This window comes from Ursus americanus, chromosome 9 (assembly GCF_024610735.1).
Source record: "Ursus americanus isolate L20-20 chromosome 9, mUrsAme1.1.p, whole genome shotgun sequence".
Classification (NCBI taxonomy): domain Eukaryota; kingdom Metazoa; phylum Chordata; class Mammalia; order Carnivora; family Ursidae; genus Ursus; species Ursus americanus.
In genome coordinates, this window is record NC_142135.1 from 22,852,823 (window position 1) to 22,872,333 (window position 19,511).

At 38.3% G+C, this 19,511-nt stretch overlaps 1 protein-coding gene across 5 annotated transcripts in view; it reads left to right on the top strand.

The window, feature by feature from the left end:
- The first annotated feature begins 7,771 nt into the window (after positions 1-7,771).
- TRPS1 (transcriptional repressor GATA binding 1) overlaps positions 7,772-19,511 on the top strand; it is a 251,595-nt gene continuing 239,855 nt past the window's right edge. For 3 of the 5 annotated variants that reach the window (XM_045805763.2, XM_045805764.2, XM_045805766.2), the window contains exon 1: positions 7,772-8,289. Coding sequence is in view for 1 of the 5 variants with exons in the window: in XM_045805765.2 (XP_045661721.2) it covers positions 8,948-8,957 (10 nt within the window). In the remaining 4 variants the exon portion in view is untranslated. Of the gene's footprint in view, positions 8,290-8,351; positions 8,958-19,511 lie in introns of those variants that run through there. The other 2 variants (XM_087864663.1, XM_045805765.2) reach the window with 1 other exon arrangement.

Here is a 19,511-nt window from a genome sequence, read left to right on the forward strand (position 1 = left end):
GGGGTCTTGCCCAGGACTGCTTTAAAAAAATACATTAAAGAATATTGAGAAAAGATTAGGTGGTACTGTCTAGAAACTTAGTTTAATATTGTGAATAATAGAAAGAGAGGGTAATTAATATTTCCAAAACAGCAACCACAATGATCCCGTAGTAGTTCTCTGGAGTTATCTGCCTTACACCTTATCTACATCTTTGGGAAGGATGAATAAAATAGTTGGAAGTCTCAGATATTATTAGTAATGTTCTCAATCTTGAACTTGTGAATTTCTTGGGGCTCAAGAAATTCCCCTTATTCCCAGGAGTCTTACTTTGTTTATCTTACTGACTTAATTAGCTTTGAACTATGAGTGTCCGTGCTTCTCTTTCAGACAGAGCTATCTCCAGAGTCTAGACTAGAGCAAATTAGAACAAGTGCCCAGGGCTCTGCTCTGCTGGGGAAACCCCGCAGCTGGGGCTGCTACAGTGGATTTGTGCATGTTGTCTAGGGAGGAACGAGGAGGAGATGGGAGTTAATACAGTAGAGCACGATGATCAAAAATAATTAGCACAATTTTTAGAGCACCCTCTACCCCAACTTTTGCCTACCCCGTGAAAGGGCAGGACTCCAGTGCCCTATGCACTACAAACCACTATAAATGACCTTCCATATCTGAACTACCTTATTATTAACATTAATTCATGCCTTCATGCATTCACCCAACTAACATTTATTCAGGTCTTTGTATCTTCACATTTGCATTGGATTATTTGATATTTGTCATAGTCAAAGGATCGGTCTCTCTCATATCTTGGTGAATACAAGAACCACAAGGTGTGCCTGCTAAAATTACGTTCTCCAGAGATACACTTCAGTAGGTGAGGGCTATACATTTGTATTTTTAGAAAGTACCCAAGATAGTTTAAGAAGCACTTAATTAGATCACGAATTCCATAGGTGGGGAGCATGCCAGCTCCTTTGCCACTGGGGTGCCTAACACCTAACAGTGTCTGGTACATGATGCTTACTCAACATATATTTGTTTAACTTTACTGAATTATTTTGTAAGGACTATGTTAGACTATGTTAGTCCAAAGACGATTTTATCACCAGTCCTTCTATATCAGTCGGAGTCTAGGCAGATAACACATGGCATGCTCAAAGGAGAATTGAAGGGAGTTTAATGAAGAAGGACCATTTACAAAGCAGGGGTTAGGGACAAAGAGATGGTGACACATTCAAGGTCTACCAACAGCCAGAAGTAGCTGCCTTTAGGTCGAAAATCACAAAGGGATACGGAGCTTATTTCTGGAACCCTATAAGAGTGTAGCCGTGGTAGAAGGGCTGCCTGACAGGAGGGAATTAGGGGAAGAAGCACCCGACTGTCTTTTTTTCTCATTCCCTGAGCTAATGGTGTCATTGGTCAAACCTCTCCAGAAACCAAATGGCAAGGGAGCCCAGGTGATGTAGTGTTTCTCCTCTCATGACAGAAAGAGAATGTGGAGAGTAGTTTCCTTCCAGAAGCTGGCAGTCTACAGTCTTCTTTCTATGTTGTCTAAACACCACCCCTTTCAAGTTATCTAGATGCACCAAGGATAAGTCAATTCTGTGAACACCAAGATGGAATGTTAACTAAACCAAAGTTTTCATTTTCCAGATGATCACACACTCCTAGACACATACCCATGTATACACACATGCATACTCGCTCACACACACACACACTTCCACAGGATTCATAATATTATGAAACGTGATCCCTGCGGGAACCTGGACATTTGGATCTATACCATCAATTAAATATCACCTTAATGTTTGATCATTTAATCTGGAAAAATTAATAGATATCAATAGATAGACTTATGCTAAAATGATTTGATAGTTTAATGTTAAATAATACAGAGAAAAACACCATTAATGTTGGAAGAGATTGTTTATCTGTACCTTAGTCTTATAACTTTCCTAACTCATGCTCTGGCTTCTAAAACTACAAAAAATCCCTTCCCATCTAAAATATCTCAGCTTTCAGCCTCATTTTCTATACCCCCGCATTTAATGCCTAGGATTTAGTTAAAGATCACTTAATTCACTATTTTTAGAGCAACATGGAATTATGAACCCAAACTTAATGATAATGAGGACAATATTTCAGAGGAGGACAAACGTCTTCTCTGATATGTTGCCAAAAATATGCTGCTGAGATGAAGACCACCCAGAAGCTTCAATTGGCACATGATGCATCAGCCCATATGTATTAAAGAAAAAAAAAGAAGAGAAAGAAAGGAAGAAAAGGCCACATGGAACATTTGAAACTTGGGCTCAATATTGTGTTTCTAAGTAAAATGTAACAAGGTTGCTCCAATCTCCAAATTCAATTGAACAGGTATTATTGAACACCTAGGACTTGATGGTCTTCTGCCCTCAAGAATCTTACAGTTTAGCAGGGGGGGAGATAAAGTCAACAAACAGCATTACGTAAGTCACTCTGATGAATCTCCAGCTAGAGGGAGAAGCAAGTCCCATAGAAGCTTAGTTCCTGCCTTGCTGATTCTGATTTGGAGTTTGGGGAAGATGTCACACAAAATGCAGAATCTGAGTTTGACCTTAGAAAAAGAGAGGGTATTTGACATGGAGAATTGGTGTGAAAGGCCCTTCAAAGCCTTCCAAGTGGAAGGTGGCTGTAAGTATAAAACAAAGCAGATAGATGTGGTGACTGTCTCAGTCGGTGGGTCAATAGACTGGCCTGGATGGAAGAACAGAGTGAAGAATGAGGCCAGAATAGTTATTTGGGACTAGGTTATGAGAGGACTTGAATGGCCTACAGCACTTCGGTTATTCTTTTGCCATTTGGGAGTCATGGGGTTTGTGTCCTAAGGAATAGAAAATGCAGAAGGGAGATATCTGACTTGGTAGCTTCGTAGAATAATGAAAAGAGGGCGGGAGAGTAAGGAGAAGCTCAATGGGATGTCTTGGAAGAGATAATAACTTTTTAATTTGTGAAGGGTCCATGTGGATGGAAAGAAAGGCAGTAGGAGTTACAAAAGGCTTTAGAAAATAAACAATGGGAGGACTTGGTAACTGATTGGATGTGGGGGCTGTGGGAGAAGGTATTACCAAAGATGTCAAATGTCTGAGGTTTCTGGTCTGGATGACTCATAACTTTAACAGAGATAGGGTTTGTCTATTTCCTTCCTCCTTCCATGTTGTCTCTCTTTATAGCCTTCTCTTCCTAAATTATGGTATTAGACATATTTCGTATCACTCAAATTCACAGGTTTGCATTTCTGGTGGAATATTTCAGTGTGAAAAATAGGCAAAATTGGGTGTTGGGCTCGGTTATAGACAACTGAGACTTAATTAGGTAGTTTGGAGAGTGGATGGGATGAGAGAGTGCAGCAGGAGGAGATAATAGAGCAGAGGGTAGAAATATGAAGAACATTGGAAAAAGCTACTTTTCAGGGTCACATGGTGGATCCGGGTTAATTCAGATGTAAATGCTATTAACTTAAGAGAATGGAGTGAGCCAGGCTACTTCCCATAGCGGTTTGGTTTGAATACACAGCACTGAGTGATCCTGTTGAATTCTCCTTTCAATCCAATGGGTAGTCTATGTTTGGACATTCATAAAACCTACTGAAAAAGTAAGAATAATCATTATTATCCTGGGTACCCTTGGCAGGGATTTCGTGCGTGCGCGCGCATATGTGAGTGTGTGTGTGTGTGTATGCACGCCTCTGTGTGTCTACACCTCAGAAATTTGTTTCCTCTTTTAATTAAATAAAGCCTATGTTTGTTGGCTTTTAGGGTGGGCTGCAGGGCCCATCTGTTTAACTAGGCAGTTGCCTGATATTGCAGGGGGAGGTTTGGCAAGTGTAAGTGTGAATTTGAATACCAGATACAGGCTATTTAAAGCTGAATTTTATCTTTAATAAATTCACCCAGAGGTGTTCAGCAATAGGTAGTTTGGAAAATGATCATAATTTGTGTAGAAAAGTCTTTTTTTTTTCTTTTTTAAAGATTGAGTGGTGTGTGATTGAACGAAGACAGAGACTCAGGGAAGTTCATCTTTGATATGCTCTGTACTTTCAGGTCTTACCACGAAGGAAGGCAGACTACTTCTACAATTGCTTTTGATATGCTGGAAGGCAAATGGTCTTCCATTCTATATGATTTAGTACTAAACTGAGAGCAAATAATACATAAATATTTTCTTGATAGTATGTGTTATAGCAGCAGGCGTTTAGGACCAAGGGTTGTCAATCTTTGAGGTTTCTGAAAGGAACAGCAATTTATGACGTGTTAGGGTAAACAGTTGGATTACATTTCTGAGATACGTGTTCCATCAGGTAAAATCATTGTGATTACAGGCACTGGAACTGTAAGTAAGTTATGTGCTAAAAGGTTGAAAATGTAAAACAAGTATGCTTGTGCTTAGCGACTAATCCCTCTTTGTATCTCTACTGAATAAACTACAAGAAAAGGGAAAAAAGGATGTTTAAATAATAAAGCAGAAAAAGTGCATTATGTAATTTTAATAAATAATAAACATTAATACAGCTCAAGGTAGGTTTCATCAGTGGTCCAGCCATAAAAGAATATTCCAGAATTCAAAGAATTACGAAAGATTAGGAAGAAGTTATTTAGTTGGAAGTTGTTTCTTTTGTTTGCTTTTAAAAATTTCTCTTAATTTCTTCTTTATTTTCTGATGTATCCTATAAAGGTACAGGTTGTTATTTTAGCATCCAGACTGCATTGTTCAGAAATGCAGTGCAAATAAAAGCAAAAGAAGAAAATAGTTTTTAAGAGCTTTACATATGCTTGACAGCAGAAGATAATAAATGTAAATAAATCTTTAATATTTCCCCTAATTCAGTTTGTGCCATGCAAATGTCAGGACTATAAAAACAAATCAACAAACATTTGAAAGAAAACAGTATACATAACTTATTTTATATATTAAAAACAACTTCCAAACAATTATGATCTCATGTATTAGGTTGTTGTTTTGAAATATTCCTACTAGAATTAAAAAATGCTATGAGGGCCTTTGAGCTTAAACATATTGTGTCAATCAAGAGCATATGTAATATATCTAAAGCATGAGGTAAAAATTTTCTTCATAAATTATTTCGTAAATAAATAAGTAATTTGCTTGAAAAAGTTTACAAAAATATTTGTGCTTTTATTAAGTTCTCTACAGATCTTTTGTGGTAAATGTAAATGGATTGATACAGACAGAATTTTGATCTGCTGTACTCTAACTTGAAATACAAAAAGTAACATGAAGAGATTCTTCATTTCTCAGGCAAGCTTTAGCAAAATTGAGTCCGTGAAACTTCATTCATTAAATTTTTAAGTGACCATGAATTTGTTGGCTTCAGTACCTGAAGGGTAACTTTATCCTTTCAATTAAAGGACATAATTCACCCTCAGACCTTTGGCTTTAGCTTTTTATATAATATATAATTTTGGGTACACTTAATGGTCAAATTTTGTATTATTACAGGTGGAAAAACACCAGCCATCTCAAGGGTTTTGTGCTTGCAAAAGCATGTAATTTAATTTTTTTGAACCAATTTAATCAATGATTGTTTCATGTGAGTAAATTTACACTCTTAACGATTGCCTTAGATTTGAGGGTGACGGAGAGGAAGATTACTTCCCCCTTTAAAATGCCATTTAAATCTTGGGGAGCAGAAGGAGATTAGGGGATAATCCTTGTGATATATTGTACTATTTAACTTTGCTGCTAAGATGCTGTAGCCTCAGATTTTATCAGTTAGATACCAGCTCCAGCAGTTTTAGGTGGTATTAACCCTTTAAGTACAAACGGTTTTACTATTGAGGTGCCTACTTCAAAATTTATTTGATCTAATATTTTTAGTTAGTCATGGCTAAAGAATGTTTCACTCAGATCCTTTTTTTCTCCCTGAATAAAAATGCCTCTCACTGTGCTGTGCATATTTCCATAAAACTTGGTAAGCTGATTTATGGCTTAAAAAAGAAAATAAAGGTCTATATTTAATATATGAATACCTTTTACAGTGGAAATTGGTGGTGGACAGTATTAAATGACTCTAGTGTGGAAATATGCAGGTGGTCATTAGTAGCTGACTGTGAGATTTACTCAGGATTTTGATATTAATTTTCCCTGCAAGCAGGACTATACATAAATCTAACTCTGTTCCTAAATTAATTTAAATTGATGATAACATATGAATAACTCCATACATCTAAGGTTCATTGTCTTCTCACTCCTTTAGGGAATATATAGTTTGCCTCATTGTGAAATTGTATTTTGACCACTCTTTTACCTGACTAGTTTTTCTATTCCAAAAGAATTATTGCCTTTTTACTCATAGAGAGCGTATGGGACACACTACCAAAATCCTTCTGGAATAGAAGTGCTACAGAAAGAAATCACATATCTACCTGACTAGGTATATTAAGTAGAAATAAAGACCTTACAGAAAAAGGAGTAAGTTTCTAAAAGCACACGCTTATGTTTTAAATTTTTTTTTTGATGATTGGCTTTCTCACTTCTGATGTTTCAAAAATATATTCATCTTTTAAAAGATGCAAAAATCATTTAGTGGAAAATATTTTGGAGGAAATTACTTCATCTTCATTTCACAGATTCATGATTGTACCTCTAAAATTCTAATTTTAATCATTTTGTAGTTTGGAGAAGGAAGGATGCTTCTCCTTTTAGCACAAAATTACTTTAAACTGACTTTCACTGGAGGAAAAACATGCCACTTAAAGTCACCCAACTGAAGAAAATGAAGTCCAAACGCCCAAGAAATGTTTACTTAGTTTTTAACACCTACTATACTTTGAATCCTGTCATGGGTCTCTTTTATGCATTGTTGATCTTTAGAAGTTAAAAAAAAAGAAGGAGAAGAAAAAGAAAAAAAAAAAAACCCGCTCAATTCAGTAACTTCATGTGGAGGGAATTTCACTTAACAATGAGAGTATTTGGAGATGTGAAGTAGTAAAAAGAATGTCATGCTTTAATTCAGAGTTTCTTATCTGCTACTAAACCCCCAAAGATCAGCAGGTATTAATCTTGTAGCATTTGAATAATGTTCCCATTTTATCTATTTTGTAGTACCCCCTTTAAGCACCCGTTGAGCTTGCTAGCTTCTCCCTAGCTCAGAAAACCATAGCAACCCCAGTCCGCACTTCTCCAACTCAGGATAGAGTTCAAGTTGTTCTCCTCAAACCCTCTTGCCATCCAATGCATGGGAAACACTGACCACCGACTAGGTGTCCTAAGACTTCTTCCTGTCCTAGAAAAGGGGCGGGGGAGGGGCCGCACACGCACACACACAATTCCGCGTCGTTTAATGGGGAGGGAGAAGGGAAAGTAACGTCCGAAAAGGTAGAAGCACTTTTAGAGTTCTTTTGATTGTTCATGATAGCATCTCCGGGTGCTCTGGGACCATCGGTTTGGCTGCCACGCACTAGCCCCCACCTGCCCCCAGCCCCCCAAGGTAGGTCCTCGTCTTTATCGCATTATTCCTAAAGCTTTCGGTTTTTTCCTCGGTTTCCAGCCCGCACGTTCACACATGGGGGTGGGGGAGGAGGAGGGGGGGAGAGGCGGGGCGGGAAGGTAGACGGGTCCCGGCACCGCGCAGCTCTCATTTGCGGCGCTCCGACTCGGGCGAAGTTCTCGCGCAGCCGGCTCGCCGCGGCCGGGGCCGGTCCCGGCGGGCGGCGGCGGCGGGTGCTCGGAGCCGGGCGGGGCGGCGGCGGCGGCGGCGGCGGCGGCGGCGGCGGCGCGGGGACGCGCGCTGTCTCTTTAAGGGAGCTCGGTCTGGGGTGGCGCTTTCCTCCGCGAAGGCTCCTTTGATATTAATAGTGTTGGTGTCTTGAAACTGACGTAATGCGCGGAGACTGAGGTCCTGACAAGCGATAACATTTCTGATAAAGACCCGATCTCACTGCAATCTCAAGCGTCCTCTTTTTGGTGCTGCTCGTTTCTCCAGACCCCGCGTCCTCTCGATCGCTCTCTCGCCTTCCTATTTTTTTTTTTTTAAACAAAAAACAACACCCCCTCCCCTCTCCCACCCGGCACCGGGCACATCCTTGCTCTATTTCCTTTCTCTTTCTCTCTCTCTCTCTCTTTTTTTTTTATAAAGGGGGGGAGGGAAGGGAAGGGGGGGAGGCAGGAAAGACCTTTTTCTCCCCCCCTCCCCCCCAATAATCCAAGATCAACTCTGCAAACAACAGAAGACGGTTCATGGCTCTGGCCGCCGCGCCACCATCTTTCGGGCTGCGGAGGGTGTTCTTGACGATTAATCAACAGGTAAGGAGGGGCCCGGGCTGGCCGCGGGCCCGGGGGCCGCGGGGGGTACGGGGGGCGCGGGCGCCCCTCGGCCGGGCCCGGGGCGCCGCGACGCGAGTGCTGCGCCCGCGCGTGTGTGCGCAAAATGTGGGCGATCGCGAGCGGGGAGCCCTGGGAATTAAAAGTGACTTTCTTTGGAAAAAAAAAAAAAAAAAAAAAGCAGAGGGAGAGTGTGCAGAAAGCCAAGCGCAGGCTTCTCGGGTTTCACATGCATTTTCTTTCTTCCTTTTTGCGCGTGTGATTTCTTTCTTTCTTTCTTCTCTTCTGCTCTCTTTACCCCCCTTCCTCTCCTCCTTTCGGTGGGTCTGAGGCAACTGAGCCTTAGAAACGAGCGACTTCAAACTGCAGTAGCCCCTGGAGTCAGGAGGGTCAAGTTCAGCCGCCAGGGAGGAGGAAAAACAAATCCCCATTTGCCAAAAAAAGAAGTTTCAGGCCGGTGCCCCCTCCCCCTCGCAGCCCCACTCCCCCTCGCTGTCTCTTTCTGGCTGATTTTAATTCTCTCCTACCGGGCGCAGCGGAGGAGCTGGAGGTGGTTGGACCCGAGGGGCCGCCGCCGCCGCCGCCGCCGCTGCAAGTTTTCTGGGGCTCCTGACAAGCGGGGAGCAGACTAGGCACCAGCATGCAGAGTAGTAAGTTGGGCCAACTTGGGAGGGTCGGGAGGGTCTCAGAGAGGGGCCCACTCTGGTCCCCAAAGTGGGAAAACAGCACAGGACTGGCGTTAGCTTTGAAGAGTTTGCAAAGCCAGGCTTCAAACTTTTTGCCTTAAAGGCCCAGCTGGGCTGGAGAAGGAGGGTGTCGCATCCCCTGATGCACCCGCCTCTGCGCGGCTCAGGGCAGCTTGGCCAAGGGGTCTGTGCCCTGTCCGTGCCATGTGGCAGGGCCTTGCAGCCCAGGCGCTTCCGTAGGGGCTGAGGAAGGGGCAGACTTCCTCTGCGGTGCGGATGATGCGCCATGTGTCGCGGGTCAGCGGACACTGGACGGTGATTAAATGCCTGACAGCGGTGGGACATCCAGGCGGACGGGCGCTTCGCCTTCTGTCTAGTTCCTGTTTGGGCTCCAGAGAAACGCATCTTTGAAAGGCCAAGGCAAACATCGCTGTCCCTTCAAATAACTCCAGGATTATAGGACCCCATGAATAATTTGAGGGTGAGGCGGAGGTGGGAGCTGTTTGAAGTGCAAAGCTGTTTTTGTGGCCGGGAAAGCTTTTTTGTTAGTACCTGTGTGAGATGGTGGTGGTTCCCCCTTTCCCCAGGGAAGTCAGTAACCGTTTTATGGCCTGAGCAACTCTAAAGCAATTTAAATTAGAAGGCGAGAAGGACTGGTGGGTTTCAGAGGGAATCTTGGACTGATTAAATTTTAGGTCTTGCTTTACTTCCTCATATCTTTTTAGGCCTCAGAATTGATACTATTGAAAGTTTTTGAGTAAGAGCGGTGTATCTAATGATGAATCAAAATTATGATAGAATATTCCTCCTTATCCTATTTTGGAAAATCACGGCTAGAGTTTTAAGTGAGTAAGTGAAGTGGGAAGCGTAGCAGAGCAGTGAAATCGCAGAGAAGTTGGGGCGATTCATTGAACTTTTGTAGATTCATTGAACTTTTGTAAATGCACCAGGTGAACAGGGAAGGGTCTGAGAAGAAAAAGAAGTACAAAGGGATCTCCAGATAGGACGGGGGAGAGAATTCTAAAGAAATGATAACTTCTAGGCCTGGTTGTTGGCTAAAATTTGATTGTTCAAAGCAAAAATACTATAGGAACCTCTAACCACTCTTCAAAGTCATCCAGCTCTTAAGTTAAAACCTATGGATCTTGCTGGCATCATGTTACTTTTCTGCTGGTTTTAGGAAAAGTTGATCATTTAGAAAAGGCTGCCAGAGTTAAAAATGCAAGGGGCAGCAAAGGAAAGTAATGCGGCGGCCAGTACTTGACGTGGACAAAATGAGAATGAAAGTTTCTGAGCTCGCTGTTGTCAAGTTTCTTACATGTTGCTCATTTGCTCAGGACGCTTTCTCAGATATTCCACCGGTTAATGTAAAAAAGCAGACTCGCTCTAAAATGGTGTGGGCTTTTTTTTTCTTTCCCCAAGTCTGCCAGGGTTGTGAATAAATACAGGGTTTGTATGGGAAGATGAAGTGTTTCCTGTAAGTTGTGATGCTGACAGGACAGTCTGGAAATGATACCAACATTTTGAGGATTTTTTTTTTACCTTTAAGTGAAAGTTTATTAATGACATGCTTAATCTTAACAAGTCAAACATATTGTTCTTAGAGCTTATCTCTCCTCAGATTTCATAACTTCCTTTTAAAGCTGTACCCCTGGATGAAAACATCTCTAGATTCAGTTAAATAGACAGGGCCCCGAACGTGTTAAAGTTTGACGATTATTTTTGAATATTAACAACGTGAAAATAAAACTCCTGACGGGGAGATAGAGTTCTAATGCCACGTTATGACTTGATTTCTCTAAACATGAGGCATTACGAAGCTTCGTTAATACTCTGTTGGCAAAGTATTATTTGCCACGGGTGAGTTGATGTTTACAGCTTCCCAGTATATCTATTATATGTTAGGATATATGTGTATAGAATACTTTCCTACACATAATACTCAAGTCTGACGCTCTCCAAGTACATGGTGGGACATAGCAAGTTCCCTACAAAAAAGTTTGTTACTCCTTTGAATTCTGGACGCTGTAAGGGTGTCTGCTGCTATTTAGATGTTGTCCTTTGTCTCTGAAAGGTACCATGAAAAGTAAGGAGGAAGGTGTCATAGTAGTTGTGAGGTCTGAGGTTGACTTTAGAGCTCAGCATTCTGATGATTAGTGTTTTAAATGATTTAATAAAATTTTTGCTTGAAAATAGGTTAAAATCTGTAATAGTGTGTTAATCATAAGTGAATTTCACATGCCTCTTCCATATTTTCAGTATTCTTTTTACTTTTCTTTTAAGTCACATAGTACTCCTGAGTTTACTCTGATTTCCAGAGTACAGGTCTCTGTAATACACATAAGGGAATCTTCATTCATAAGGAAAATCTTCAGAACAGGGAAATGGATGCATCTGTGGAAGAGCTGCTTTTAAGATCTTAGTATTTCAGTGATGTTTCTATTACTGTTATTATTTGGTGTGTGTGTGTGTGTGTGTGTGTGTGTGTGTGTGTGTGTGTAGAGACAGAGAGAGGGAAATAAAGATCACAATTTGCTGTTAATGATCTGCACATTCCTGTTAAGATATGCCAAAGGGTGTTAAGTTTTAATAAACTCTTTTCTTACCTTCTTTGTGGAAGTAAATAAGCATTACTGAAATTTTTAAAAAGACTTGTGGAAAATTGTTTTTGAGCTAGAACTTTATTTTGACTTTGAAGTGAGCACAGATATATTGAAAACTGGCTTTTAAATGCTTTTTATGATGCATATAATATAGAAATTATTTTTTTACTTCACTACCCCTTTTGGTAGCAAACAATAATAACACTATGCTATTGTGTGTAAAACAAAATAGACTTTAAGAAAGTTATGGGCAGGTGTTTATAATTGATTTAAAGGGAAAATTATTATTTTTGAAATAAGTGATGCACTTAAAATAAAATGACTGATGCACATTAAAACATATTCTTATTAAGATAGTCTCTGGTGTGTAAAATGAAGCCATTCATTCAACAGACTGACAACTTTCCACTTGGTATTTGCCTTTGCTTAATTTAGTTTCCGCAGGACAGCTAGTGTGGTAGTCTGCATCTGTTTTTGGCAGGCACAGAAAACTATAAACTGAGACAGTTCTGTCCCAAATATCGTAACTCACAAGTTACAATCAATTTGATAAAAACAGGCAAGTTTTATGGACTTGCTTTCTGTTCATCTTTAGTCAAGCTTTCAGGTAACAGGTTTCTTTCTTTCCCCATTTTGCTGGTTGTAACTCCTAGTACCATGGATAACTAATTCTGAGTCCTGTTTTCTCATTTATCTACCTTATTTATTATTTATTGAAATTTGGGGAAATTCATGACAGCATATCTAGACGTGGCTTTTCTTTATCTGTGTGATGACTACAGCTTTTGATATCATCATACAGAAGGTAATGAATTCTTTGCTACTATAATAGTTTTACAATTTATGGAATTGCAGGGGCCCCCTTGGATAAAATATGGAGAAACTTACAGCCTTTGCCGGGTAGAAATCTCATCCACTTCTCTGAAGTTCCTGGTGATTGTCACGTATATAGAAACACTAACGCACTTTGCAGTTGTTTCCATTGAAAAAAAACTAAGCAGAGTTTTTTATAATCATCAAAATTTTTTGTCTTCCTCAAGCTTTAACCAGGGGATTAAAGTAAATATGCGAAAATACCAAGTGTTGTTTTATACTACTGTTCAGTAGCGAACAGAGCTGCAGAGGGAATAATCACTTTAAAAAATTTATCCTCAAGTGTGAGTGGGTCTTTGGCTGTTTGTTTATTTGTATGGGATATTTGATTCGTTATATATGACCTTTATCAAAACTGTCCTTAATGTTGCTCTTATGGTCACCTCTAGGGTTGTCCTATCACTGTGGTTTTCAGGTCCCTGGGAACTGAATTCGTTGGACTTTGGTTTGGTTCTCTGATGGGTATAATAATGTAGAACTGGATTTAGTTTAGAAAGAGATCTTTGGGCTTAAGGAGACCTCTTTCACTGAATTTGGGGAAGGATCTATGGTTGAAAATTATTTGAATTGTTAGTTTGAGAAGAAGGCTAACTGGTGGCTGAAGCCATAGTAGCTATTATAGTAGCAATGTCGACTTTTTGTCATCCCCCCACCGCCCCGCTTTTTTTTTTCCAAGAGCACAAATCCAAGTAGCAAAAACAAAGATGAAATTATCTATGCCCTTCAAATTTGAAGCATCATTGGAAATCATTTTCTGATTCAAAGCTATAATTGAAATACAAATAACATGAAAATGCCCCCCAAAAAGACATTAAGGGTCCGCTTTTTGTTCCTAAGCATGTTTCATTAAAAATAAGAAAGAAAACTTTTAATTTTTAAAATGTTTCTAGCTCTTTAAAAACCTGCAGTAAATACTTTACAAGTGGCTAGACACCTTCCCTGGTGGTTTAGTTTATACAAGCAGGAAACTTTCTCTCCTACTCTTTCTCTCTTTCTTGTTTTCTTTAAACCAACTGACGTAATGCCAAACTTTGCTTTAAAAGAACAGACAGAAGTAATTGGTAGCTTTTAACTTTTAATAATGTTCTGGATTGGTTTTAGTGGCCAAAATGCCATTTTTTTAAAAAAAAAAAGTTCAAGTAAGAACGGGCTTGTGGCCTGAGGAAGAAAGGCTCTGTTGATGCAGTTATTTTTATTCTTGTTTTTCAATCTGTTATTAAAAATCTTTCCTGCTGAGCACTGCTGGATTTCTCCAATTGCTCTCTGTGATGGCTGGTGCATTTCAGGTTACCGTAACTTAAACAGTTTTTGGGTTTTGGGGAGAGTGAGTATTTGTGTTGCGTGATTTCTTTCTTATTTGGAAAAAAAAAAACATTGTTTTTGTTTCAATTGAGATGAATTAATTAAGATTATCAATGGCGACAGGTCAATGAATGTGTTTATATAAAGAATGCTACACCTGTTAGCAAGAGCCTGAAATGTGGAAGTTTAATTGTGACATTAATCATTTTTATGTGCAGAGGAAGGAAAATAGATGAAACTTTACAAAAATATATTTTTAGATTGAAAGCGTTAATTTTAAGGGTCAGTTTGTTTCTAGTGGTGGTTCTTTTATTCGCACAATTTTAGATGATAATTTTTTAACCCTATTTATCACGCAGTGTGTTTAGTTTCCTTTTTTTTTTTTTTAATAGTCATTTTCTCTCTTCCTGATCTTACACAGGCAAACAGAACTTTCTCCAGTTAAGAGACATCTTGGTGATGTTGATTGACATCAGGGCAACTTCAGAAGCTGGCAAGTAGGAAAATCTTTTCAGAGGGCAAAAAGATTTGTGCCAGTTTTTCCTTCCTTGGGGAAAGACACTCCACCCAGAAACGGGGCCCTCCGCCCCATTTGGTGGGCCAGAACTGAGTATCGACGTTGCTGGTGTGAATTGTTCGTAAGGTTTAAATCTTATGGTTACTTGTCTTGGACTTGGCTTTTAACCCCAAATTTGTTCTGAGAGTTTTTGTTTTTCTTTTCGTTACACAGAGTGTATTTTAAAAATAATACATACTGAAATTAGGTATCACGGAGATACCTTAAAATGTCTTTTAAGGCTTTTACAATTATAAAAGTATTCCGCATATTTAAGGAAGTTGACGTGTTCTCTGCATAGAAATTTGACAGTTTTGACTTACCTTATGTCTTTCTCAGTTTTTCTTGTGAGAGCTAAGACTTTAGTTCAAATCAGGGGCATTCTTTCTTTGCTAACTACTCCTTTACTTACGGATTTGTCAGGAAAAACTTTAGGAGCTAAAGCTGTAGTTGTTCGCATCAGTCATGGTGAGGGTATCTTAGAGTAAGTCTTACTTTATTTTTCACAGAGTTTTCAAACATAAATTTAAAGTTATGGGTTTCTCTGTCATTGCATTTTTATTTAATGAATGTCGGTTTATTACTTTAAAACTGAGGGAACAGTAATAAAGTTTAGCAAGAAGGAAAAAAAAGGCAGAGGGTGGTGTCCCGAGCCCTGATCCTTTAATATCAGCAGTGTGTGTACTGTTCAGTGGTGGGGAGGGGTTGGGGAGGCTTTGTGGGAGATGATACAAAAAAAAAAAAAAATCCATCAGTTGCGCATATGATCCCCTCCCCTTAAGGTTTACTTAAACAATATGTTTCAGTTTTGCCTCAAACCATTCCGCACCACTTCTGCTCCCAAGAATCCACCACTATCTTGGTTCCTGAGCGATTAAGGATGACACTTTCTGTTGTATAATGAACTGCAGTATTGTTTGAACAAAGGTAACATATTTTGATTTGTGTAATTTTTTGGTAGCTGCTAATAGGATACCTCTAATATGAGAGGAAAGCTAGCAGTGTAAACGCCTGCAAATGCTTGCAGTATCCACAGGAGCTGTACTGTGTTTGGACTATTGCTGGTGTGTGTGCATGCAGTTGTGGGGTGTTGCATGGGTGTAATGTACGTGGACGGATAAGAGGCAGATACACCCTGATGGTGGATTCTCATATGTAAAACCATTAACTCTGCCCTTTAAACATGAATCTTTTAAGGAGTTACATGACCTACTTTATGAAGTCTGGAAGTTTGAAATGGGTATGGAATTTAAACATAATGAAGCCATCATTATCATAATACTTTTATCTGCTCTGAATTTACTAAGAAATTTTAAAAATGACAAAAAAACTATAAATCAGAATGCCACCTTTCACCGTATTTTAAGAAGTGCTTCTGAAGAAGAATTTTTTAAAAGTCCCATTTGTTTCTGTTGAGAGGAGCAGTTAAGTGACAGTGCTGTTTCTGAATATATCTTTTTATGGGATAGCACTTTATAGGATAGCACTTTATAGTTTGCACTTCTATCCCAAAACGTTATGTAGAAATAATATGGAACATGTAAAGACTCCGTACTGTGACCCAATGCGTTTTTCCCTAGGGTGATGGATTCTGTGCGTCACCCAAATGTGATGCTATTTGCCAGGCTTGTAATACTGGTTCTGAGGGTTGCTGTATGTCCTATTTCATCAAGCAACACAATACAACAACTTCGGTATCTAGGTAATTGACACAGTCAAAATAGGCTCTGGAAAATGTTCCAAATACTTCTAACTCAGAAGTTAACTTATATGTTCAATTTGTTTAACATTTGAATAAACAATGACTCATTGTCAGCTATTTAAGCCTTCTATAGTAGATAGTATTAGAAGGAGATATACAAGTGCCCATAGTTTATTTTCTAGTTTCTTTTTTCCTTTATTCGAGGGGAGCATGGTTCTCCTATTTGCATCTATAATTGCTTTATCTGTTAATCACTTTGTATTCGTGACAGCGAGTAGTATAGTATTGTGAACAATAATAAACATATTCATAGGGTCTAAGTGTATGTCCTAAGCTTTAAAAAAACATTAATAATATATTATTTGAGTATTAGAATAACCTAGAATGAACCCAGTATAGGGTAATAGATATGCCACATTTGCTCTTGAGACATTAAATATATTTTAGCTGTAGAAAAAAAGATAAAGGTTTCAAAGCCTCAGAGCTTTTTTACTTGTAGAATCTGGATAGAATTTATGAAACTTACTAATCAACAAATACTTTAACATAACATGTGCTTCTTGATTAGATTGTACAACATGGCTTTCAACGGATTCTTGTGGATCAGTATTGCAGTTTTTCCTTATAGAAACATATATTATGTCTGAGATCAGAGACATCTATAAATAGTGTAAATATATAGGGCAGGAGTTAGTTTGTGGAATCTGTTTTCTCTATTACGTGATACACTTCATGTGCAAAGGGATCAAGCATTACTAATCTAGTTTTAGCTTTATTTTCTCTGAGCTATGCACAAGTGCAGCATATGAATTTGTGACTTCATATTAACTTAGTGTGTACATGTACGTACACATATCTATATTCTCACTCGTATAGAATGTTTTGCATTACAGGCACTGAATGAAATTTTAACATATTACATATTTTTTTAAAATGACTTTAACCTTTGTAATACGCATTTTAATTACTTGATGTATCCCAACACCTATTTGAAGGTTAATTTAATTATAATTTTGGTTCTGAAATGAGAGCAAGATTGGCAAAACAAATTAAAAACTAACTTCCACTTGTGACTTCTCTGTGATGTCATTATCCAGACATCATCTTTAGCTCTGAAAGATGTAGAAATAAATACATCAGCCTGTTATTCTCTCAATACTATTAAGTAGTTCTGAACATATAAAAGTTCCTGAAAGACATTTTGGTTTTTCTTTCAGCTTTACTTTATGATGCCATTAAATTTTTTTGAAAGAGAATCTCACTCCCTGTAATTTTTAAAAATACCATTCAACTGATGAAGTTAAGACTGGTCATATATATATATATATATATATATATATATATATATATATATATAAATTTTAATCAAGGTCCATGTTACTAATTTTTCTCACAACATGTTAGCCCAGTTGTTGAATGATTAATAATTCTTTTATCAACTGTTCCTGTATATAGCTTTGAGATCTTTTAAAATTGGGTATTTACTGTATCTAGCAGCTGAATTTTTATTTAATAAATCAATTTGATTATGAATTGAAGAACCACAAGTGATTATTTTTTATACCATCTTTAAGTTACTATTGGAAGTATTATTGCAAAATTTTCACCTCAGTTCTTCAAACTTAGGTGAGTTTTAGAAAATAACTTAGGTACAAGTGGCCAGTGGAAGCAATTACATCCAAGCAAGGAGTAATATGAAACATTATTTTCTGTAACTTTTATAAGCAGATCCTAAGAATTGTTTCTCTTTTGCATTTAGGACAAATTTGCATTACATCCATTGCGTGAAAGATGTGGTAAATTACTATAAGAAACTCACTGTCATCTAAAGCTCAATGACTGTGAACTCTTTATTAAACTCTCTATCCCATTACTGTTTATTCTACTTTTAAATGTCCCGTTCTTAAGACAGTTTCTGTTGTTGAAAGACTGTCCTAATTATTTACATTTTACTTTTCTTTGTCTCCTGATAAACTTTAAGAAACTGTCACTTGTAAGATTTTAGGCCGATAGTAAAAATCATAATGTACACATTTTATATAAAAATATGTGTACATGATCTTGCATGTTCAATTTGTCAGACATTTAACTCTTTAGTGTTCCACATATTTGTGTGGACTTATATACATACCTATCATGTATTTTTACTCCCAGAAATGTTCAGTACGTCGTTGTTAATTTTTAATTACGTATATACATGCTCGTCTCACTCCCCAAGTAATTCGATATATCATTGACAATGATAAACACTTAAAAATGAGACCAATAATGAGTAGAAATGGAAAATAGGAAGGTAGATATTAGTGTAAGCAGGTTTTCCTCCTTTTTGTTTGTGTCATGTTCAGTTGCTATTTAAAAAGCTATATCTATGTGCACATATATATATGAATATATATATATACACACATATGTATATAAATCTGAACAGAAGGGGGGACATGGATACTGTACAATCCATTATAATGTAAGGAACTATTGCAATATATGGCTTTATTTATTTGTATATTTTTGACACAGGAAACTTTGACCTCTTTGCCTGTGGTACTTGGGAATTTTAGATAAACCCCATTGGGGTCACACTCATCAGTTCCGGCTTTGCGTGACAAAAAGCATTCTTAGCTTCTGGTGCACCACTGTGCTGTTTTCCTTCAGGACTGGAAGTCCTGTAAGTTAATTTGGCATTCGAAAGCACTACTAGAATTTTTCCCTTTTGAAATCCTCTGGATGGTTTTCAGAGGAGTAAGCAGAGATCACGGGCAGCGTGATGTTGTTCTTTTCAGGATGCTAAAGAAAATTATACTGAGAGCAAGCATGCTTCCTCTGGATTATTCTGCCATGCTTTATTACCATTTTTCCCCCATTTTTTTTTCCTCCTCTTTGGGATCTAGTATTTCAGTTTAAGGAGGAATAAAGATTTTTCCTTTTAGTGGAAAAATGTGCTTGCTGCAAGGTTTTTACCTACATTTCTTTATAGTATGTACCTTTGGAGGGGGTGAGCAATAGAAGAAGAGGAAGAAACTTGTGTACTATAAAATAATGATATGCTTTTGTTGTTTGCTGTTGAACAGGCCTTTGCCATTCCATTTCTATGAGGAAATGCATTGAATGAAATTAAATAAAGTTGTGGTATAATTTTGAAACGATTGTAAGCACCAACAGTGACATATTTCTGGCAGAAAGATTAAGACAATGTCAGTTACTCAGTGCTTCCACCAAACTCTGTATTCCAAGTTTATAAATATGAATTTGACCATTTGATCACAGATGATGTTTGATATGAACGTATCTCGATTCAGGGAAGAGAGTACTTAAATTATTCTCACCATCAGTATGCTTTAGATTTGCAAGAAATATAATGCCAAGTATCATGTTGTCAGTCCTTTGAGATTTTTTAGTAAAGAGTTTTACTTGTTTATAGTAGCTTATATTCAATGATACCAAGCACAGGCTGCTTAACATACTTGCGCATTGAGCTCTGGTGA